The sequence below is a fragment of the Mercenaria mercenaria genome, chromosome 2 (assembly GCF_021730395.1).
Source record: "Mercenaria mercenaria strain notata chromosome 2, MADL_Memer_1, whole genome shotgun sequence".
Classification (NCBI taxonomy): domain Eukaryota; kingdom Metazoa; phylum Mollusca; class Bivalvia; order Venerida; family Veneridae; genus Mercenaria; species Mercenaria mercenaria.
In genome coordinates this window covers 32647680-32672444 of record NC_069362.1, presented here as the reverse complement: position 1 = coordinate 32672444, position 24765 = coordinate 32647680, and the positions used below count along the sequence as shown (strand labels likewise).

General features: G+C 35.4%; 1 protein-coding gene across 1 annotated transcript; it reads right to left on the bottom strand.

The window, feature by feature from the left end:
* Positions 1 to 581: 581 nt before the first annotated feature.
* On the bottom strand, positions 582 to 19788 carry LOC123562094 (beta-hexosaminidase-like). Its single transcript, XM_053525136.1, is given in 23 exon segments — positions 582 to 2218; positions 2668 to 2808; positions 3274 to 3526; positions 3970 to 4204; positions 4547 to 4625; positions 6267 to 6398; positions 6587 to 7104; positions 7643 to 7814; positions 8207 to 8444; positions 8680 to 9172; positions 10421 to 10433; positions 10968 to 11148; positions 11414 to 11495; positions 13861 to 13972; positions 14404 to 14571; positions 14573 to 14657; positions 14776 to 15013; positions 16484 to 16712; positions 17076 to 17239; positions 17473 to 17719; positions 17721 to 17883; positions 18162 to 18234; positions 19374 to 19788. Coding segments are annotated over 23 exon segments (4533 nt in total). The 5' UTR covers positions 19764 to 19788; the 3' UTR covers positions 582 to 2091.
* Between the last annotated feature and the right edge of the window lie 4977 nt (positions 19789 to 24765).

Sequence of the window (24765 nt, the reverse complement as noted above, 5' to 3'; positions counted from 1 at the left end):
CTGTCTAAACCTCTTTGGAAAGAATGATGTTTTCAATTAGCCAAACGGCTATGTGTAGTAAACTTTCTGAGCAACAGCCTCTGTACAACAAAAACACTTCCTTCGCCGTGCTACTATATGAAATTTTTGCACGCATGCAAACACGTACACGTTTAGGAAATGTCAATATCTCTATCAATTTTACAATGTTATAAAGCTAAGTATATTCTTTGTCAACTTGCACTTTTTTTTTTTGAACAGCTTATTTAATATTGATCTATCATGTTACTTCACCATTATGATAAAAGAACTCGTTTTTGTGTTTATAGTATGAAAACACTTAACTATAGTGCATTAGGTCTGCCTTACAACAGGAAACTTGATTACTGATACACTGAATAAATTACATAATACAAATATCAAAATTAATATTTTATTTTAGAAGATTTGTACAGAAAACAATGTTGAAAGCGGTTTTCAAAGAAAAAGATAAAAGGTAGGAAGCTCTGACCACCCCAAACACAGCTGCAGAGCCATGCATTTGCAAAGCAGGCCCACAACAAAATGAACCTGTAAGGGAATAATATTATAGACGGGTTGCTTCAAATATCCAACAAATACATTTTAATTTTATGCAAAAAGGGGGAGAAGGAAGGGGTAGGGGTAGAAAAAAGGGGGGATGAGTGGTGTAGGCGGAAAGTGGAACAAGGACTAAATACTAAGTTGTAACACGTATAAATTTTTAAATTTCAAAACAAGTATATTTTAAGCAAATTTTTATATTGTCCGTTTCCTACGTTTTATATTGAAACCATTTTGCCCCATATTCGAAATTTGAATAAAAGTTCTTTAGACCTATTTTGAAACAAAAACGATCTCGTTTCGGGACTATGTTGAACCTTTAATGACTGAGAATTCGAAAGTACTATACTTAGACTTCAATCTCCTCTCTAAATTTTGTTTAGTTCTAAACCATTGTTTTCATATTTAGAGCCCGTTTATTAAGTTCTTTTGTGACCATACACCGCTTTTCATGGAATTGCACTCTAGTGTATCATCGAAGGGTCAATATGCCCCGCCATATTCATACATCTGCGGATGTCTCTAAGTTGTATTGTGGTACTAAGCTGTAACGCGTTACGTTTGAACTTTGGTCAACCCGACGCGAGAGGGCGTGACTCTGGTGTCCATTAGCAAGCTCAATCCGATCGAGCCTACAACATCTTCATTTTCTTTGTGTTGAACGACCTATGGGTTTCTACATATTTCGTCATGACGTCATTTTAACTTAAATATGGACTTATACGTAAACACTATCGTCCCCAAATTTTTCACCACTTTAAAGAACGTTTTATATAAAAATATGATGGATAATAAGCAACTCGATACTTGTTGAATATGAAAACATTCTGACAGACGTTTCATCACAAACCAACGTCAATAGGATTATTTGAAATGTTTAGAAATAACAGTAAATTAAAACATGCATTATATCGGCAATGTGCTGAATTCTTTATTAAATGAAATGTCGAAACAATACCATGTAACCTCAGCTCAGGCGTATTCCATCTTAAGACGTTAACTTTGATGATATTACGTAATGTTTCATTTGATGTGTTAAATTATGGTTTAAGGTATTTTTGACGATGTTATAAGTTGAGAAAAAAACAACGATTGATCCTTTATATATTTAAATGCAATATTTTGTCAGCGGATAACATGACAAAACCATACTAAGGTTTAATTCAGTACTGGATCATATTTATTCTGCAACAAAAAAAGTTAAAAAAAAATAAAATGCTTGTACACTGTGCAAACCGTATGACCGAATTGCACTGAAACTCTACAATTTACAACCATATTACATATTTTAAAAGAAACAGACACATTTTGAAAATGTCTGAAAGAAAAACCAACAACAAAGTGATAGATGCATTTAAATGCAATTTAACATATAACAGCCGCTATCATAAAACCTTGAAAATGATTTGATTTTTCATCGGTTTAAATTAAATTGTGATTATATGCAACATATTATAAATGTCTTTTAGTCTCTGATTTTATACACACAAAAAGTAGATACGCCACATGGATCAGTTATGAAATGTTATTTCAATGCATGAAGTAAAATAATGCTGTTAATGCAATAAGACATAAATAACTAGAAAGCCCAGCTACACCAGAAACGATTGTCGTTGAAATCTCGGTATGTCTGCTAGTAACGTCTGACGTTTTTGATCTGTAAAAAAAAAGAAAACAATGCTTGTCTTACAAAGGATACCAGCGCGTTTATAGAAGCACTGGCAATGTATTGTAATAGCGTTAAAATCTATAAGCGACTATATTAAGCTATAGCGAAGATATGACACAGGATGAGCTACACGTAAGAATTTGAATGTATATTTTGAAAGTGGAAACTGTAAACAAAAGAAACAAGCAAATATTGTTTCGATATATATTTGTCTAAGGAGATACGAAAGAAAACTTTATCCTACAGATTGTACGAAGTAGGACCTATACGAAATAAGGAAACTCATATGTTTAAAGATGTAAAACTCACAATAATATTTGAAGACATTATTAAGTGCAGCTTTAATATTTATATCTGACTGCAAGATATCCAGCCGAGGTATAATTATAGATATATACCACAAATTTTTATATTTCTAGAATAAAGTAGTTCCTTACTTTGCACACAGTAGTAGTTTGTGTGATCCGGGATTTAGATTAGGTTCTTCGTAAACTTTCCACGTGTTTCCGTCGTCCCTGCTAATTTCAACCAGAAGATTGGCATATTTTGTATTCACTTTGAGAATCTCATCTTCGACTCTAAGGCAACGGAAAAGGATTTGTTTAATTTACGCTTATTTAGAATATTTTTTTTTATTTCTGTTCGCTATGCAGTATTTTAATGTGGCTAGATATCAGCACCTTTATTATCTTTGGACATAATATCGTCTTGAATTAAACTGTTTTGCTCAAAATTAACGACTGACCCAAAGCAAAAATACACGTATATGATTATTAACTTACATGATTAGTGTCAAGGTTCGTTATTTAACACATAGGAAGATCATGGGTAGTACGTAACGCTACCAAAGAAAAATAAATAGCATACCCGATTTGATCGAGTCAGTTAATGAGAAATATTGGAGACCCTCTTCGATTAACGCATGTTTAGAAATACAAGGTTTTAAGTCTGTAGAAATTATAGCAATTGCGACTATATGATTTTACCACAATTTATTAGATCATTCTAATTAGTTGGTAGGAACTTGTACATTTTTAACTTACCTTGCACCTGGTGGTGGTGTTCGGTAATAAGCAGTATATTTGTCTAGCCTCGAAATCTCTTTGTATCCTAGATTATCCGAGAATTCTTTCCAATCTCTTGCATGCTCAGCATTTCTTTTGTCAGTATCTGCATTGTCTTCCCATGGTGCTTTATGCCAGGCACGTTCCGCCAGGGCGAGCAATCTTGAAAAAGCCATATAATGAAACTGCTCTTTAGTTCGCATTGTGTCTGAGAACATGCAGGCTTGAATACCTATTTGAATTGTAATAATAGATTTAACATTTTGTCTGATGTCTAGTTCACATAATGTGTTTAACCTAGTAACAAGTATTCTGTATATAGATAGATCTACAACGCTTGTTAGCCTAGAACTGAATTTGAGATCATGTCTTCGCAGAAGATAAACAATGATATTACGTTTATAAGTATGATATGTATGTATGATATTGCCAACGATGCAAAGTAGGCAAATGGTAAACAGTAATTGATTGTCATGGAACTGAATCTGTAAATTATTTGAAATCCGTGTAACTTTAACAACTTAATACAGTAACATTTAACGAATAAGAGTTCATTTTCCTCCCGTTTCATATCACTCTTAACAAGCTGATTTAGTTTCAAACTGATCGTCATTTGGAATCGTTGAATTAATCAATTTCATATGACATTATATATTTAAAACTATCGGTACTTACCAAGAATATTTTCAGTTTTATTTACCGCTGGACATTCTTTATTTCCACATAAACTGTTCACGTCAATTTTATTTCCTAATCGATCAACGTCTATGTTGGCATATATGTCATCTTGCCTTAAACCAAATACTTTTTCTGTGTCTGTAAACCGTGTGGCCCAGTAGAGACCTCTCTCTTCTGGGTCGGGTTCCTGAGGCTGGTCGAAGAACAAATGGGTATCTAACGGTAAAACAACCTATTAAACACGTACATAGAATATAATTATACCATTGACCTGCCAGAAGCAGCCATATGTATTAAACAACTCCTTGCCTTAAGCAGCCAGTCAGGTAATTTCCAAAACTTACTTATTTTGTTCTATGTTTAACTTGTCTTCCGCAGCCACCTGCCTTACTTAACCAGATGGTGCTGATCTCTTGGCTCACTGCTTAATAAAGGTTTGACTGCATATTTGTTGCGCTTCACATACTGCATGTTTGAAGCAATTACATATTTTATTGGGCTTTTCTTTGCAAAAATGAAATTACCTATTACACCTTATCTAAACCAGATATGCTTATCAATAAAAATACAATACCTTGTAGCATGCATTTGCGAATTCGGGTGACCGTTTAGCATTTTCTCCACGGTTATTCCATGTATAGACATAGACTTCTCTAAAACAGAACATTCATCAACTGGTCATTTTATTTCTTACATGCAGCGTCATTATCTATTTAATGAAACAAAAGTAACAGCAAAACAGCTCTAAAGAAAATTAATTGAAATCGAGGCAATCCTCGGAAATGAATAAATATATTGGATTATGATAAGACTGTTACAAAACATGAATGGAATCCATATATGTCAATTTTATTGGATAGTTTGTTAAAGTGACCATATTTACAACAGGAATGGCTAGTTAAGCAAGAATTATCTAAAGATCTTTACATCAATGTGGCAGCAATGTTTCTCTATAAAGTATGTGCTTATATGAAGAAATATGTCAGCGATTGGTGATAGTAAAGACTATTACTGGGTGAGTTGTTTTGTCACATACAACATTAAGGAAGGGAAGGACAAGGAAAATGTTCAAGCCAACAGTTCCCTTTTCGATATAATTACCATCTTTAGCTCTCAAGCTACAATGGCACGGATTTTCGAGAGGGACGTACTCAAAGATAGTATTAACATTTACACTTTATCACCAACTAGTATAAAACACTACCAAGCAATACGAACAGAAAGCGCAGATCGATTCCCGGGCGAGCCGCATGCTACCCTTGGCGATTTGATGTAAGACATTATGTATAAAATCAATCATCATCTTCCTCTGATTTACGTGGAGAAGTTGGCAGTTGCTAGAGGAAGAACAGATTAGTACTGGTACAGAATCAAGGAAAAAATTCAAATTTAATGTCCGCCTACATAACTACATTACATAACTGAATACTGTGGAAAAACTATGCTAAACTCCAAAAGAAACAAGCTGGTTAAGCATGTTCATAACAGATAGCAACACCACAACTCCCCTTGCATCGGCTTAAGCTACAGTTACACATACGGATATGTCCGTGCGTTGAGGTACTGTGCGGATAGGATTAGTCTGTGAGTGTATACCTACGGAGCAGTACGTCTTAGTACGGGAAAAATGGTGAGAAACAGGAAATAAACAAAACAATACAGGACACGGATAGGTACGAGGTACTACGATGAATTACGTTTTACTGCGCCTTTCAACTTGCCCAGCGCACGGACGGGTCTGCGTTAAACTACGTTGAACTATGCTTAAGTACGAGCAGCCTCGGATAACTACGTTTGGCTACGGCGAGGTACGTAACAGCACGGATAACTGCGTTTAAGTACGTTTAACTACGCATGAATCAGTTTCAGTCAAGTTGGACTAAAGTCACGCTCAAATGGCTACGGTTCGTTCAAACTTTTGTGCATGTTCAAAAGTTGGAGAAACTTGCAAGTTTTGAATACGTTTTGACCACGTTTTGGTACGGATTAATACGAATGACTACTCTGAGGTACGGCTCTTGTACGGATCGATACGTATTACTGCGTTTCTGTCCGTAGCTAGACGTAGCTATCCGCGCCGTATCTGTGACTGGGGTATTAAGCAGAGCCCTTTCATATAATAACTTTGAATAAACTCTATGATACAAAAGAACCAGAAATAAAAGTGAGCTAAAGTACGAGAAGATATGTTAAGAGGAACTCTGTAAGATTTTTGGGAGTACTTAAAACTGACCTACGCAGTTTTATATTTCATTTAGTAACAGAGATATGACTATATACTGAAATTAACATACGATTCATAGTCTGTGATGGGATTCGGCTTATTGTCGGCATATATGGCATCATCCCACGTGGCAAGTTTCAACCCTTTCGCGCCAACGATGTCAGCGACACGCTTTGAAAACATTCTTTTCAACTGATGAGTGCTGTAATATTTAAACGATTGATTGTGTTTTCTTTGGTAATGTTAACTTCTGTAAACATATCTACTAATATTATACTTTTAAAGAACATGAGTATTAAAATAAATATAGGTAATACTTTATGCAGTGAATATGGGAAATGACGGAAGTAATAATCATACTATTAACAATAATGGTATGGTAATAGTTACTCTATTTGTTGCCCTGGTGCAAGCATATCTAAACAAGCTTTAGAGTCATCCCAAACACCGGAAGGAACTTCATCACCTCCGAGATGAACCACTTTTAGAGGCTTGACTGGCTGATGAAGATCTATCAAACTGTCAATTACAGACTCTACAAATTTGTATGTTGTGTTCAAACAAGGATCCATTGCATTTCTTGTCCATTTCTGGGAACTGAATATTTCATTTCTGTCACAATGTTTACTGAGAACGTAACTTTCTGGATGTTTCTCTCTTCCATGTTGCTTTATTTTCGTAATTTCAGATTCTCTATGTTCCATTGCAGTGATTGCAGCTGCCGCGTGACCTGGTGTCTCAATTTCTGGTATAACTTCGATATGTCTATCATTTGCGTATTTAAGTATTTCTCTGTAGTCATGAGTGGTATAGTATCCGGACCCGGAGCTGTCTGTATTCGGTCCAGATCCAAGTTGTGGAACTGTGCAAATTCCTTTATAATCACTGTAACATCTTTTGCTGGCAATCTAAATATGTATGAATGTAATTATACAAACACTGACATATACATATTTTGTCATTAGTAGCACATTAACATATCATTTATTAACAATCAGTTATAAAATCTAGAGCACATGGAGTTCCTTAAATTTCAAATTAATTTAAAAAGCGCAACATCAAGTAAATAACATCGTCTAGAAAACTGAACTTTATTTACTCCATACCTGGACGTCAAACCAAGCATACTTTTACATTGCTTGGCTGCGTTAAATCATCAAATACAAGTAGATTGTTCACTGTCGCAATTCTAGTGCGGAGGTCTTTAAAAGTTTTACAAGTAATTGGACTCGGCTCTGTTATATTTGCAGGTCCGTTGAGATCAGGAGTCCGTTCAAATTATCGGCTCAAAAGGAATCGCTTCAATTCCGCTGTTAAAGGTCATGAGGGGTGTTGCACAGCTCATCATCTCTCGTAAAAAGAATCTCCTAACGTTATGCTCTCTATGATTACAAAAGGATATTCTTATAGATTTTATTATCACAGAGATATAACGTAATACGACACCTGTGTTAATTCTGGTATAGTCGGTATTTCAACTCTCCATCCTTCGTCATCCGTCAGATGGAAATGAAGTTTGTTCAGCTTGTACATTGACATGACATCCAAATAGTTCAATACCCATTCCTTTTGCTTGAAATTTCGTAAAGTATCTAGCATAATGCCCCTGTAACTATATCTGTAACACGAAACACGTATTGGAGAAACTCTTAATCACATTTGTCTATTTTAACTCTGATAAACATTTATATGGGCATTTTGATGTAAACTACAGTTTTATTTAGGAGTTTTTGATCTGACATTCATATCAATACTACTACAACGAAACTGCTGCTAAAGCAATACTTTTAACGCTATTTAAATCATCTGGCATGGGAAATTCTTGATATTTGCAATAATGAATAAGTTTTCATTTCAACCTTTAACTTTCCTGTTTGGAAGGTAACGTCGATAAACCATGATTCAATTCAATATTTTAAAAATAAAGGTTTTCAACGAAATATACCAACAGCTTAATTATTGAATGTCCTGAAAGCAGTAAACTATTAATGCCCTTTTCTGTAGACTCACCTGGGTGTATCTTTTATGTTCATCTCTATAAAATTGCCGTTGCCACCTTCAACAAGACTTATGAACGACTGGGCTCCATAGAAAGCACCATTTGAGCTGTTGGCTATAATTGTCACTTTACTTTTATGTACATCAATGCTTAAATCATACGCTTTCGGGCCGGGTTTGCTCGGATTTTCTTTGACAAACGTGACAATTTTACTTTGCGAAGCTGTTCCAGTGGGTGTGTTGAGCTTGTCTGAAATAAAAAAGCTCAAATGGTCTAACAAGAATTATGTTCTCACTATATCAATTTTAAGGGAAGGCATAACGAAACTATGATAGCTGTAAATATAGTGAAGTTTCAAATTTAATTACGAATCTTTGATAAAGAAGACATATTCGTCTCCATTTTTATTGGCCACAAGTAAGTATGTTAAATGATTTTCAGACATATTTTATTCAATCAGTGAGGAAACGTTTGATAGCATCACCTGATAAATAGTTCGCTTCAAATGGGAAATCGGTAGACTGCACTACTTTCCAGTCTTCTGGAATGAAAGACATCATTGAATCTTCATTTCGCGCTTCTTCCATTGGCGTTGGCACAATTTTATAGGATGGTTTTGCAGGGTTTGAAGTTTTATAAAGATCGTATCTGGTTGCAGGCGAGTACGGATCATACTGGTCTTCTTTCGTCCTTTTCCATTTAGCAGGAGTATCAAACTCTCCAACATAATCTAGGTTTTCACTTTCCGTGCTTTTGATTACTTTTGCTTTCATTCCTGTTGAAGTTACATACCAATTCGGCATATTGTCTGTGCGCGATACCATCCAGTATTTATTATGGTACTGGCAAGTTAGAGTTTCTCCTGCGGCTATTCCAAGAAATACCTCTACGTCAGGTGTGAAATAATACAGTGCTCCATTTTCATGTTCCAGTCTCAGTCCACACTGCAAACATTCGACCTTCCCTCCATATAAAGGCTGCAGCAGAATATCAGAAACAAATACTTCACAAAATTTCAGCCTGGTTGTGTTCTACTCTTACGAAGGACATATTTCATTACCTATAACAACAGTAGTTGTATGGCGGTTATAAAAGTCACCCCGTACATTGATACAGTGTTTCTAGTCCTTTAGGATCACAGCGTTCGTTCAATGTTGATGAATAATAGAGTTTCAATTAAGCAAAGGCTAAGGGGCGAGAGGGGTTTTGCACGTTTAATTACCTCTCATGAACACAATCAATCTATCGTTTTATTTATTTTGTTTATTCATTCAAAACGTTTCTGTTATGTTTAAGGATTCTTGTCGATTTTCTTATTCATTTTCAATACATCACAGACAAGATGAATTAGAATAGAAGTTAATCTGATTGTCAACGTTTGCTTTTTCAAAATTTAAGCACGAAACTCTAATATATAAGGTCAAATCCATTGAAACTTTGTTTATTTCTTTAGTGTCACACCAGTACATTATAGACCAAATTGCGACTCTCCAAGCAGTCAGGAGTATGCGATTTGATTGAAGCAATTTTAACCGCTTAAATACAGACACACCTGAACAAAACCTTTCTTCTTCAAAGACATAAAAAACGACTGAATTTTAAGTCAACTGGAGGTATAAGATATATCATCCGTTTACAATTTTTGAAAACGTCTATATGTCTGCTTTTTTATTATATTTAAACGATGCACTTGTAATCTCATTTCTTTTTTTTCTTTCTTTTTTTTTGTTGTTGCTGTTTTTGGGTTTAACGTCGCACCGACACAATTATAGGTCATATTGCGACTTTCCAGCTTTGATGGTGGAGGAAGATCCCGGGTGCCCCTACGTGCATTATTTCATCACGAGTGGGCACCTAGGTAGAACCACTGACCTTCCGTAAGCCAGATAGATGGCTTCCTTACATGAAGAATTCAACGCCCCGAGTGAGGCTCGACCCACATCGATGAGGGGCAAGGGATTTGAAGTCAGCGACCTTAACCACTCGGCCACGGAGGCCACTCATTTTTGTTTAAAACAATGATTGTAAGAATGAAGCAAGTGGACATCAGATATGCTGGCTGATATATATAACACTTTAAGCTTTCTAATGATACAACGTAATCCTTTGGAAATATATGACGCTACAAAGCAAACAGAAGAAGTGTCTGCACTTCGACCAAATATGATTATATTTTCTGGATCATGTGATGGAGCTCATTTAATTTATCTGTATAAATGAATTACCATTAAATCCGTTCTAGATGAAGATGAACATAGCACATTTTATAACCTCTTATCAAAAGACTAGATCAAACCAAATTTTACTATTTTGCTTAGTTGCTAGTTGCTTTCAATGCAAAGGAGTTTCTTACAGATTTATCTATCTGTTCACGAGAGGTAATGAAATGAACATCTTCACACGTTTGTTAGTCCAAAGTTTGATGTTATATTTTAAGGTCAAGTTTGGTTTACATTTTAAGGCGCATGATACTTAAATACTGTTTCATTCAGTTTCCATTTCGACGAAGGTAGAACAAAAGACTACGAAAAGTGTGTTCGCCAGTCAGATTTCAAGGACAGGTGAATTTTCACCTGGCTGATTCCCATGAACTTTATTTCGAGAACAATATGTCATGCTGAGTCTTTATGCAACAAAGATAAGCATATCGGCTGATTACTAAATATTAAAAAGAATTTGTTTCTCTAAGATAAATACACGATCATTCTATGCTCTAAATTACCGACAACACATATTGTTTTATTTCAGCGATTTCATCAAATAAAAACGAACCTGTAGAAATATATCCGCCACGTTCCTCTTGGAATATCCATGTCTCCATTATTTCGAAGCCGTAATTGTATCCGCATGTAGTTACCTTCTTTCTCTAGATTATCAATAACATCTACGTTTACCTTGACATTGTCCGCAATGTAATCTATCACTGACTGATTTGACCAATCCAATGGTTCATCTGTCGAATACAAATGTTACTACTGATACATAAACGTCATATTTAATTATTCGAATATGGAAGCTTAAGGGCGATTTGTTTTGCAGAGAATGGCATTTGAATAATACTTTCCTATATAAAATCATAAGTTTATCAGGAATGTGGATACTGGATCAGCTGCACTTATTTGTAAAATGTCATATTGTCCAAATATTTACCGAGCAAAGTAGATATTCTACTACATAGCATGTCAACTAATATATGACAGTTCGACAATTTTACTTACACTTGAACACTTGTACAGCTCTGCTGTATCTCTTGGTATCGGCTGACCTGCAAATAAAGTAACACTGGTCATTTTCATCCCTCTTTATAGAAGCTGAATATTATACATTATAATATTTCCAACAACAGTGTCTGAAACAAGCACTTCCGTTCAGCTTAAAACCAAAGATATCAAAGGAAAACCACACGTGCCATAATGATTAAAAATTAGGTAACGAGTCCCGACTTACCTCAGAAATCATATTTATTTGTATCATATTAGCCGATCTAAAAAATATGTCCTAACATAATGAAACTACAAAACTTATATAATTACATAATAGTAATAACAATAGTAATGATTATAATGATCATAATAATAAATGAAAAACCAAAAAAGGGATAACTTACCTGAATAAAAAAAATCAAACATGAGTCATCAAAACTTACACATACAATACAAGGATTTAAAACCTCAGTTATAAGTACAATACTTCAGATCGTAATATGAAACACTTGAACTAAAACACCGTGTTTTGCACATACTAATTCTTAGTGGCAAGGAAATATTGATTTAGCTACTTGTTGTATTTTGACATTGACCTATCATTCAGCAGGTCTTAAAGTTAAACTTAAACAAAACAACTTGTCCAGTAAGATGAGACATCCAAATGACAACTGACGCCATCTTTGTGACAAGAATTATGAGACTGAATGATTACTTTCTATATAACATGTAATTTGATTTAGGTTATGATACTACAGAGAAATATAATTACGATATTTAAGTCGATAAGTAATAGCTGTTTTCCCATTGTAGAATGTCACGAGAAATTAGCTTTAACATATGATAAAAGAGTGCATTCCAAATCCTCAGTTCGTCTGATTTTTGTTCTGTTTTTATGCCCTCGAAGGGAGGCATATAGTTTTTGAACCGTCTGTCCGTCTGTCGGTCTGTCCGCAATTTTCGTGTCCGGTCCATATCTTTGTCATCCACGGATGGATTTTCAAATAACTTGGCATGAATGGGAACCACAGTAAGACGACGTGTCGCGCGCAAGACCCATGTCCGTAGCTCAAAGGTCAAGGTCACACTTAGACGTTAAAGGTCATTTTTCATGACAGTGCATTGATGGGCGTGTCCGGTCCATATCTTTGTCATTCATGGATGGATTTTCAAGTAACTACGCATAAATGTGTGGCACAGTAAGACGACGTGTCGCGCGCAAGACCCAGTTCTGTAGCTCAAAGGTCAAGGTCACACTTAGACGTTAAAGGTCATATTTCATGATAGTGCATTGATGCGCGTGTCCGGTCCATATCTTTGTCATTCATGCATGGATTTTAAAATTATTGGGCATGAATGTGTTCCACAGTAAGACGACGTGTCACGCGCAAGACCCAGGACCGTAGCTCATAAGTCAAGGTCACACTTAGACGTTAAAGGACATATTTCATGATAGTGCAGTGATGGGCGAGTCCGGTCCATATCTTTGTCATTCATGCATGGATTTTAAAATAACTACGCATGAATGTGTGGCACAGTAAGACCCAGGTCCGTAGGTCAAAGATCCTTAACTCTAACATCGGCCATAACTATTCATTCAAAGTGCCATCGGGGGCATGTGTCATCCTATGGAGACAGCTCTTGTTCTTTCTATTTCTTTTATCTTTGAATTTTGAATGATCTGTTGTGCGCGTTCTTAAATTTCTATTGTTAGAAGATCAAACAATTGAATTAAGTCATTTAAATATTTCTGTGTCATTAAATGGATTGAACTGCGTGATAGGTTTAGGTCAGTCTGTAAGTGTATATAGCCACTCCAGTGGTATGTAGTTTGAGATTCATTTTGGAAAAGGAGAACAATTATTGTAGCACAAATACGTCTGTAAATATCTGGTTCAGCTTTATCATCAAGTTTGTTTAACATTAAGGTAATGTTAAAGTTCCTTGTTTACATAATGAAAATGCATTCCGTAAAACTTTTGTTTACCCACATTTTCTCGTATATCAATCTTAAGCGTGTTAAGGCAGATAATGAACTAATAAAACGCGTTTTAGATAAAATTTACTACCTGACGGTGCAAATATAAATTGTAAATAACAAACGGATAAACAAAAAAGTAGTTTTTGCGTAAAGCGGTTCATAAGAAACATGCAATTTGAAGGTACATTGATAAGAAACTTTTCATCTCATGAAATATTTGAATTATTAGGAAAAGTAAATCTTTTTAAATATAAATTATTGTAAGTGCCCAGTACCCACTATAGTTCGTTGCAGATAACCGTAATGCTTTTACATATGCTCTCAGGAAGAAACGTAATTTAGAAAATGAGTCGGTCTACATTAAGTCTTCAATTAACGGATACGGTAGTTATAAAAATAGAATATAATCACATACAAAGTCCTTAAATGAAGACTTGAGTCATCCCGCCATTGTATATTCTGTCTATTAGGAACTCCAGACCAGGATTTTCCATTGTCGCACTCCAGACCAGGATTTTCCATTGTCGCTGCTGTATTGTACCCCAAGCCCAGGAAATGTTGCCGATACCTCCACCTTTCCATTTTCAATTACTCTTTAACAATAAAATTTACTTATTGTTTAAAGTATATGTGATGTTATCGCGCAACTTTTGCAACAACTGATGTCTCTTAGACCAAAGGTGTATAAAAATTGTTAAACAAGCTTCCTTAGAAAGTCTGTGTACATTCAGAGAGATCGTTTCGAGTACTTAATGTCATTATCGTTGTTTTTCAAATTAAAGTTTACTTTATTTTTATCAAATTCAATTAACTGTCTGACGAAAGTGCCAGCACAACATTTTTAATTATCTTACTAATTCATACACATGTATGATGTCATATTATAACAAAAATTATTACAAGGCTGACACTAAATTAAATTAACAAGTATCGAGTATTAACATGTTTACAAGTACCAGTACTTATTGCATTATAGAATTAAACAAGATTCTTGAAAGGTTTATAGAATATTGTAAAGACCTACCTTGCACCGGGAGGCGGTACTCTATATTTTATGCCCAAATCATCTAACCGTTGCAACTCTTTATATCCAAAGGTATTGGAGAAATCCTCCCATTCACGACTAAATCTACCTTCCCTTTCATCATCTGATATGGATTCTTCCTCAAAATCTGCCTTATGCCAAGCTCTCTGCAAGCGCAACTAATCGAGGAAAAATCATATAATCTACGTTTCCCCCTGTCCGTACAGTCTCACTCCACAACTGCCCTTGTATGCCTGTAACGCAATAAACCATATATTCTATGTTTTACCTTATCTTATGAAATTGTAAAGACAAGAATCCAAGATTATGTACATATTTGTAACACTGTTCATAGAAATATACTATTCTTACCAACAACATTTTCTTTTCTGTTCAGCGACTCACAGTTCTCCGAATTCTCGCCACATATGTCACGCTTAGTTGTTTTTCCATTTCTTTCTTCAAATATGTTATCATATAAAGAGTCCGGTATAAATTTTAAAACTTTAAAGGTGTCTGTACACCTCGTGGCCAAGTATAATACACGCTCCTCAGGATCTGGCTCTTGGGGTTGGTCAAAATATACATTTGTTGCCTGTGCTAAAATCACCTGTGAAACAGACATTGAAATTAAGTTTGGTATGTTTCATCTAATAAGCAAACCTACATATACACTCATACTTATATTGTGAATTCCATAATCTTAAAATACTAGTAACCATTAAAATATGTAACTTATTAATATATATAATTCTCCCCTGCAATTACTGTAGGCATACATTTATTAGTGCGGCAAAAATTTAGCGCAAACGCAATTTTTGGTGAAATATCTAATTAATGCGTGGACGTGATTTAGCGCTCTCGCGAGACCGCTAATTTCTAATTTTAGCGCTGTCCAAGATAAGGCTCTCGGAGATTTACGGAGATTCACGAAGATTTTCGGAAATAAACTTAACCGTCGGCAATTTTTATGTAATGTGTTTCTGCTGTAATTATACGTCATACTGATTATGAAATCAACTTATTTCACTGTTAGCAGGCTAAAGAAAGTACGATTTATTTGAAATTATTTACTGTAAGTGTTATACCGTAAATCTCTCGAAAATGCGATAATTGGTCAGTTGGTTACTAGTTACTCCTAGTAAATATCTGATGATTGATTAAAGTCTAATAAAATTCAGTTTTCATTTGTCATTCCAATCGTAATGTTGCGAAAGTAGCTGTTAAGTGGAAATGAAAATGCTGCTGACTGTTCCTCCAGTACCAGCAGCAGTGACAATGACGATTGTATAGAAAGTTTTGGACTTGTCAGTCCCTCTTGTGCTCAATGCTCTGAACATAGGGAAATTATTAGCTAAAAACTTTAAATCATGTACCAAGTATTACTTTAAGATAGTGTGCCGTGATGATACTTGTATTTTTTCAATGATACTTTCAACTGTGATGTAGCTTTATGTTTACGTACAGTATATAAAGTATAATATTGCCTACGTATTACTAACTGTATTGTCTTCTTGTATTTAATTATAATAATCTGCGTGTTTTATATTCTGTATACTAGTTATAATTGCTGAAATAAAACGAGATTGTCACACATTTTAATCATTGAATCCCCTTTGTCCTACATGTATTGTGTCTTAATACAAACTTTCACACCTTTCCGTAAACAATCGACTGCAACAACGGACATGCCCGAAGGTGAAACGGAAATCGATAACAACTTCATCAAATGAGAAGAAACACAAACTACAAGCTTAAATATTTTATTTTGCATGATCATATATTTAAAATAATAATATGAACAATAAACAGGAATATCATACAAACCTTAAAATATTAGCAAGCAGTGTAACTAGTGCAAACTCTCAAGAGTATTTATTTGCAAAAGTTCGAAGAAAACATCATCAAATGAAAATGTACATGAAAATGCTTGGACAAATTAATGCGCGGACATGAATTAGCGCACGTGCGATAGCGCTAAATGCGCTGTTATTAGTACAGCGCTAAAATAAGTAAGCCTACAGTATGCGTTTACTTGTTTGTCGTCAATGGAAGGTCTCATCGTACTCTATTCAATTACCTTATATCCGGCATTTGCCAGTTTATATACCTGTTCTCCACCTCTCCATTCCCAAATATTATTCCTAGTTATCGCATAATTATTGTTGGTGTCAATGTCACCAGGTCTTATAGGATCATGATGACCATCTGCAAATCCATCTTCCCATCCAGCAAGGCTCAAATTTCTTTCTGCTACTAACTTTGCCACTTTGTGAACAAAATACACTTTTATACCTGTAATGTTATTTCTAAAATGGTTTCATTTGTCTTACAAATGTATGTGTTGAATCGACTTCTGAAACTAATCTGTTTTATTTTATTTTATTTTATTTAGTTATATGTGCTTTTTTAAACAAAATACATCTTAAAATTTGTTATGGTCAGTTGGTAACATGTCAATTTTACAACAAAATGTGAAAATTGTATCAGCTGAAAAATATCGTTTGCATGCAGTTTTCTCTTAATATTTACTTTCTTCACAATTTTGTATTTTTTTTTTAATAAATGCATGTATCTCTAAATCTAGAGCATTATTTTTTTGCAAATCCTTGTATATCATTTTTACTAGTTTATTGTAATTTTTCGTTAAATAAAATACATTCTACGGATACTCTGGAATAACTTGGACATGATGTTCATTTGCAAATCTCAATGGTTCTTTGTAGTCCTCTGTTGAAAAGAATCCTGACCCGGATGTTGAATTAAATGGGCCAGATCCAAACTGGGGTATTATACATGTTCTCTGATAAGGATTATGACATCTTTGACCTCCAATCTGAAACAAGTAGTTAATAGGTCGCTTAAAGATAATTTCTTCATCAAATTATTTAGTAATTAACATTTTTTTTACATTACAAATACGAAATTGTCGTGTTTGGCAACCTTTGGAGTTTCCACTTTTTCTATTTAACTAGTATTTCTTTTCTGTTAGATAATTGTTTTGTTTCTGTTAACCTACATTTTATGATTTACAATACAATGTGTATTATTATAGTATTTCATGATAACCTCTGTTAGCTCGGGTAGGCCGGGTATTTCTAGCCTCCATCCTTCATCGTTGGATAGATGTATGTGTAATTTGTTCATTTTATACATTGTCGTTGCTCTGATAAGCCTCTTGACATCGGATAAAGGGTGAAAATTGCGAGATACGTCGATGTGCATTCCCCTGTAGTGAAATCTTGGTTCATCACAAATAGTAATTTCTGGGATATCTCTTCTATTATAACCATCATGTATACTCTGAAGTGACTGCTGCATAAAATATTCCATCTAAATCCTTGCCATTTAGATAAATGATACTGTTTTCCGCATCTATTCGCAATGTGTAAGATTCTGGAACGACGAGCGTATTTGTTGTATTTAGGATAATAATGTTCTTCAGTTGCAAGGTGTCAGCTATTGTCATGTTTAGTATGCCTGAAAAGAGAAGTTACCAGATAATATTAAACATGGTACGCATTTTGTTACACGGGCATTGTACTGAAGCTTCAATCAATAAAGATGCGAGATGCGAGGCAAACACGGGCTTGCATTATTTGACACGAGCATATTATCTATGTGCACGTATATTGCATCAGCAGCTTTTATTGCTTGAATGGATTTTAAAGAAGTACAATTTAGTAAAAAACATCGCTGAATAAAGTAAACGGCAACTGATATATAAGTGATATCTGCTGAAATTTTTTTCCATGAACTGTCCACATTGACAATGGTTTCATCTTCACTGATCACAACTTCTAAAGGTGTTTGTATGACAAGCTTCGCTATCTGTAGGAAAAGAGAAGCAGTGGCTTATTAGATTACTCCTCACATACACTCTCAATGCAGAATTCTCTATAATGTTAGACACTCTCACTATCACAAAAATACTGTCTTTATTTACGAGAAAGTATTATCGTTTGTTCCTGGTCTAGGTAATGGAAACGATTCTGCAAAACCATCTGTTTTCAAAATTGCAATATGACTTATGAATGTCGCGATGTCGTGTCGTACTGTCACGTCTTGTGGGAGGCGTTGTGTCAAATTGTCACATGACGCGTTTAGTGCCGACCGACCATTCCTGTAGGTAGACGCATGGCATGCGATAGGACGCGTGGCAATAAGAAACGACGTGCGACACGACGCTCGTGCGTGCCGTTTTATACTGTCACGCGTCGTGTCGCATTTCATTGCATCGTGTTGCGTTGTCGTGCGTCATGTTGTAACATCTTTTAAGTCCACGCACGACATGCGACACAACTAACGACAATATAACACGACACACAACACAATGCACAACAATGCGTCAAGACGCACAACAATACAACATTACGTGTCAGTGTAATTTTGCCATGTCATGTTGTATTATCGTCCGTCCTACAGTGTTCCGAGCATCATGCTGCATTTTTGCGTCGTGTCACACGTCGTTTCGTAAGTTGCGCATCGTATCGAACCCAAAACCACGCACGACAATGCGACACGATGCATTGAAATGTCACACGACGCTCGGCATTTGATACAATGGAAAACGATACGATTGAACATCGTGACATTGTCGCACTGTCGTGGGTGGTGTCGCATTGTCGTGCTAGGTGAGGCGTCTCCTCAGTTTCCATGAAGTTTGTATGTTTCGTCATTTTTGAAGAGTCAATCAATTTACCAATTTAATTTCACAATAAAACATTTTGGTACAATTTCATGAGTATAAGCGAATTCCAGAACAGTCATTTTTGGTACAATTTCAAGAGTACAAGCGAATTTCAGAACAGTTAACGTGAAGCCAATCATTTTATCAAAGGAAGTTCTCTGATTGTGTAAGAACTGGACACATTTTACACTCATAATGTCACAGTCAATTGTTATATGTTTTACTTTTTGAATATTCAAGTTCAAGAATAGTTATGCTCTAAAGAACTTAAGTGATGTACCTTTCCCTTGTCTTCCACTCTGTATCTTCGCAGTCTTTCCTGTGCTGTGTATGGGTTATATTTGTCTGAGGCGAACCTCTTCCACTGTCTAACGTCATCAATAGGTTCTACATATTCCAAACCTAGACTATTTGTGGTGTTCACTAGACGTGGCTCAACAAAGTCAATTTCAGACACTACGTACCAGTGAGGCATGAAGTCAGTTCTAGAGACCGACCACCAAGGGACTTTGATATCATATTCCCTAACTTCGTTAGATTGTATCGCTACAAACCATCTGCTTGGTTCAAGATAGTACAAGTCGTCTTGAATCATGCCAATTTTGACATGTTCCACTTCCAGTTCTACTGACATATTCTTTGGAAACATATCAGGATACAAAAGGTACATGCTGTGAAAATACAGACGCCATCCTGAAGCCTGAATGTTCGCGTTACCGACATTTTTGACATATATTCTAACGGTATGCGTTTTTTCATTATCCATTAAGTTGTATAGATTTGTAGCTCTGATACTCATGGTATTGGCGAGAGTTTCAACTTGGTCCTGTGTAAGAGGAGAGGCCCTCACAGCAATAATTGCTTAAACAAATAAAAGAAAAAAATACATATCAAGTATAAGCTAACGAACAGTTTGAAGAGCTTTATTTAAGTAAGCTACAAACGCTTTTGACAGTGACTGATTCCGGTGGCCATTTCGTGCAGCGAAGTGGAACGTGGCGGCGATATGCATAACTAGGCTTGGTACTGATTACTCCTGTGATGTTTCGTCGAAAACTAGCCGGCAGTTTGACCTGTGAAAGCCGGACAAGATTTTTCTAGTTTTAGCTCTGGCGACCATTTTGTGCAGCAAAGCGGAACTAGCCGGCGACATGCAGAACTAGGCTTGGCACTGATCACTCCTGTGAATTTCGTAAAAATCCATCCAGCAGTTTGACCTGTGAAAGCCGGACAAGATTTTTTTATTTTTAGCTCTGGCGGCCATTTGTAAAGCGAAGCGGAACGTGCCGGCGATATGCAGTTTGACCTGTGAAAGCCGGACAAGCTTAATGCGGACGGAGGAACAGGCGGACGGACAGACGGACAGCGAATGCAAAAACAATATGTCTCCAGCATGTACGGGGGAGACATGATAAAAAACTATACATTGACATTGATTATAATTCTATACAAATGTACATACAATAATTTTGTAAGTAAAATTACGCATTAAATATTTTTACTTAAGATTTAAAACTGTCAAAAGCAATTTGACGTATCTAACAATAAAATGTGACATTCGCGGGGTTTTTTGTACACTTGTATTATGAAACCTAGGATATCAAGTGGAACGGCAATGCTTTATTGACAAAACGCAAATTTATTGAGCTTCTCTTGCGATAAGGCAACGGTTATCGACCTGATAGATATGTGATTTATAACACAATATCAAACACATTTGGATGATGCAAAATAGTGCGTTTTGACATGCCACGATATGTAAAGAATGCATCAAGTAAACAACAAGGGCAATAAGAGACAACAGATTTAAATCTCTCTCTCTCTCTCTCTCTCTCTCTCTCTCTCTCTCTCTGATAAACTCAAGCACACTGGAAAATACAATAGAGCTAAATAACGTTTAACTTAAATTGAAATTAACTCCTGCTCGTCACTATAGCACATTGAATAATTACATTCCCGCTAACCAGGCCGGTCGGCTACTGGCCCACTTCTTTTAGATTATTGACCACATCAAAAACTATAAATATCTAGATGACAAGATAAGGTCAACTTAAGTTCAGACGATGATCATTGTAAATGTTTCCGCCTCTGTGTAAATAAAGTTTAAAATAAAAAAAATAATATATATTGTAATGAAGTATAAGCATGACTGACTGAAACTTAAATCCGGCAAAATAATTATCCAAAGACTTATGTGAACATTTAGTTACTTTGATTCTAAACCATTCAACTGCCTGATTATAGTAAACATACGGCTCATACATTTCGTTTGGCTAAACGTCGTACCGACACAATTATAGGTCATGTGGCGACCTTCGAATATTAGAAGATTGGATTAAGACCGTAGACAAAAATAAATACGTCCCTATTGCCTTAGACTACCACAAACATGATTGAAAACCTACAATGGATAGCTAGTTTAGCAGTTGAAAGCATTGTGTGAAAATGTGCTTTATGTAAATCGATCTTCTGGAGGTTTTACGTGGTAGCATAAGGATCAATACTAGGTCCTATTCTATTGAATATTTAAATGGCACATTACATATTAGCTGATAGATTTATGCCGATGACAGCATCCCCTCCTACTTATGGTGACATATTTTTGCCATTTCGTTCTAGCGTGTTACCGCGTTTGAAGAGCGCCAACACTCTCACACAACAAAATGACAATTTAGAAGGCCAATACGATAAAACCGTATTTTGTTGTACCGACGTACTTCGAACGGACAAAATTTAGCGTGCCGATACGACAAATACGGCTTTTGTCGTGCAGGCACGCTAGTTTGCCGTACTGGTGTGTTGGCGTGTTGAGCTCTTTCTAACTCGCCAACACCAGAACGAAAAGTCAGAAATCAGCCTTCCTTTTTTCATGACCAAATAGAGACACAGCATCTCAACATTATTAGAAAAAGATAATATTAGTAGTACATAATCACGTTAATCTTAAAATTTGATAAAATTAAGGCTAGTAAATTTCAAACACAAGCAGCAGGATAAAATATCTAAATAGTGAAATGTTCCCTACATTTTAGAAAACATCAGAATTAATTTGAAAATGTGATAATACTTCTTTGAGATAACATTGACATTGAACTTAATTTTAATGTAAACATATTTGACATATTTGTAAAACAAAGGGGCATCTAGGCAGTTAAATGTCCTTTGACGAATTCGAAGCATTCTCTGCAGACTAGGTAAACTATCCAAAAATAATTGTCCTTTAACTTGGCATTTCCGTGGAGAAATAAGGACTTGATATATTGAAAAAAAATACAATTCGTTTATAATTAATTTACATCTGACTATATGAATCTTATACTTTGCCTTTGTTTGATAACAAATAGTTCACTTCATTATTCACATTCAGAATTTCTGTTCAAATGACACCGAATTCACTGCTTAAGGACACTAAAACACACCCTTAAAACAGTGAAAAAGTTTTGTCAGGTAATCTTTATTTTGATATTTAAATCATGTAATACTTAACTGGGCCTAGGATCATGAATGTTGATGGGGATGTCAAAACCAATCCGATAAAAAGTTGAATACAGTAGTTTTAGATATTAATTTCGAGCGAGCGTTATTGAAGCGAGAAATTATTAACTTAAATCTCTGTATTCAACTTATAACCGGCTTACAGTCTGTTAAATCGTAACATTTAACAATTAAATTCAATACATAACAGTTGATGTGACAACTGTATGTGAAATAGAATGGCCAGATTTGAACGAAATGGAGCAATTCCATTGGCAGAGCAACTTGGGCGACCTATAAATTGTTTTATCACTATGTTAAGTCAAATACACGGTAGATTATTTGTCTAACAGCAACAACTCAACAACTTAAAGTGACCTACAAGGAAAATTAATTGCAACTCCATATATATTTTTGTACTTCCCAGTTCACTGGTTGGTCCTTTGTAGTATCAAACCGAGTATTGTCCATATGAATTTACCCAGAAATCTTGTAACATTAGGTTATGATAAAAGTCATAATAATGATGATTACTTTATAAAAGGATAACATATCGGGCTTCAGCCCGTCTTACATGATCCTCCAACATAATGATCACATAGAAATGCACAAAAATGGTTTGGTGGATATATATACTTCTTGTAGTCCTCCACCTCTGATAATTCATGTGGGGAAGTTGGCAGTTACTTGCGGAAAACAGGTTTGTACTGGTACAGAACCCAGGAACACTGGTTAGGTTAACTGCCCGCCGTTACATGACTGAAATACTGTTGAAAAACGATGTTAAACCCAAAACAAACAAACAAACAAACAAATATACTTCTTGTGATTTAAATATTTTCAACAAATTTCAAGAGGTGGGATACTGAATTCAAATTGTTGTTATTTTAGTAAACATTGCAATTTGTTATCAAAAAATAATAAGAGTTTTAGGCTGAAAAAAACCCCTAATATTAACGATTGTTCAGACAATAACGCTTTGGTTTCATATTTTTTTAGCATCAAATGTAATCGAAAACACATGTTATAATCAAAACGTTTATGCAAATAAACGAATCTAGGTCTTATAAACATCGATTTTTAGCTCGCTTGAGCACAAAGTGCTCAAGATGAACTATTGCGACCGGTCATTGTCCAGCGTCGGTCGGCGTCCGCCGTGCATTGTCGTCGGCAGTCAATATTTGCCTTGTGGACACTCTAGAATCCACAGTTGTAACTCAATTTTTATGAAACTTAGTCATAATGTTTTCCTTGATGTTCTCTAGGTCAAGTTCGAAACTGATTTATTTGGGATCAAAAAGTAGGTCAGTAGGCTAGTTCAAAGGAAAAGCTTGTGTACACTCTAGAGCCTGCAATTGTAACTCAATCTTTATGAATCTTGTTCAGAATTTTGTCTTGATGATTTCTAGGTCAAGTTTGAATCAGGGGTTATGTGGGATCAAAAACTAGGCCACCCGATCAAATCAAAAGAAAAGCTTGTAAACACTCTAGAGGACACAGTTGAGACTCAATATTTATGAAACTTGGTCAGAATGTTTGTCTTGATAATTACTAGGCAAAGCCCGAAAGTAGATCATGTGGGTTCAAAAACTAGGCCACTAGGCCAGATCAAAGGAAAATCTTGTTTACAGTCTAAAGACCACAATTTAAGTTTGAAACTCATGAGAATTCGTCAGAATATTTGTCTTGATTACCTCTATGTCAAATTCGAATCTAGGTCATGTGGGTCAAAAACTAGGTCACCCAGTAAATTCAAAGGAAATGCTTGAGGAAACTCTCGAGGCCACAGTTGTGTCTCAATCTTTACGAAACTTGGTCAGAATGTTTGTCTTGATGATCTATAGGTCAAATTTTAAACTTGAGTCAAAAACTGGGTCAATAGGTAAAATCAAAGGAAAATCTTGTTTACACTTTAGAGTCCACAGTTTAAGTTTGAAGTTCATGAGAATGAGTCAGAATGTTTGTCTTGATGAATGTGGGTCATGTCATGTCATACGGTCAAACCAAAGGAAAAGCTTCATAACACTCTAGAGGCCACGTCCATGACCCTATCTTCATGAAACTTGGTCAAAATATTTATCTTGATCTTTAGCACAATTTGCACGAAACTGGGTCATCTGGGGTAAAAAATCAAAGAAAAAAACTTGTGTATGCAATAAGGGCTGCATTTTTCATTTGATGTGCATGAAACTTTGTCA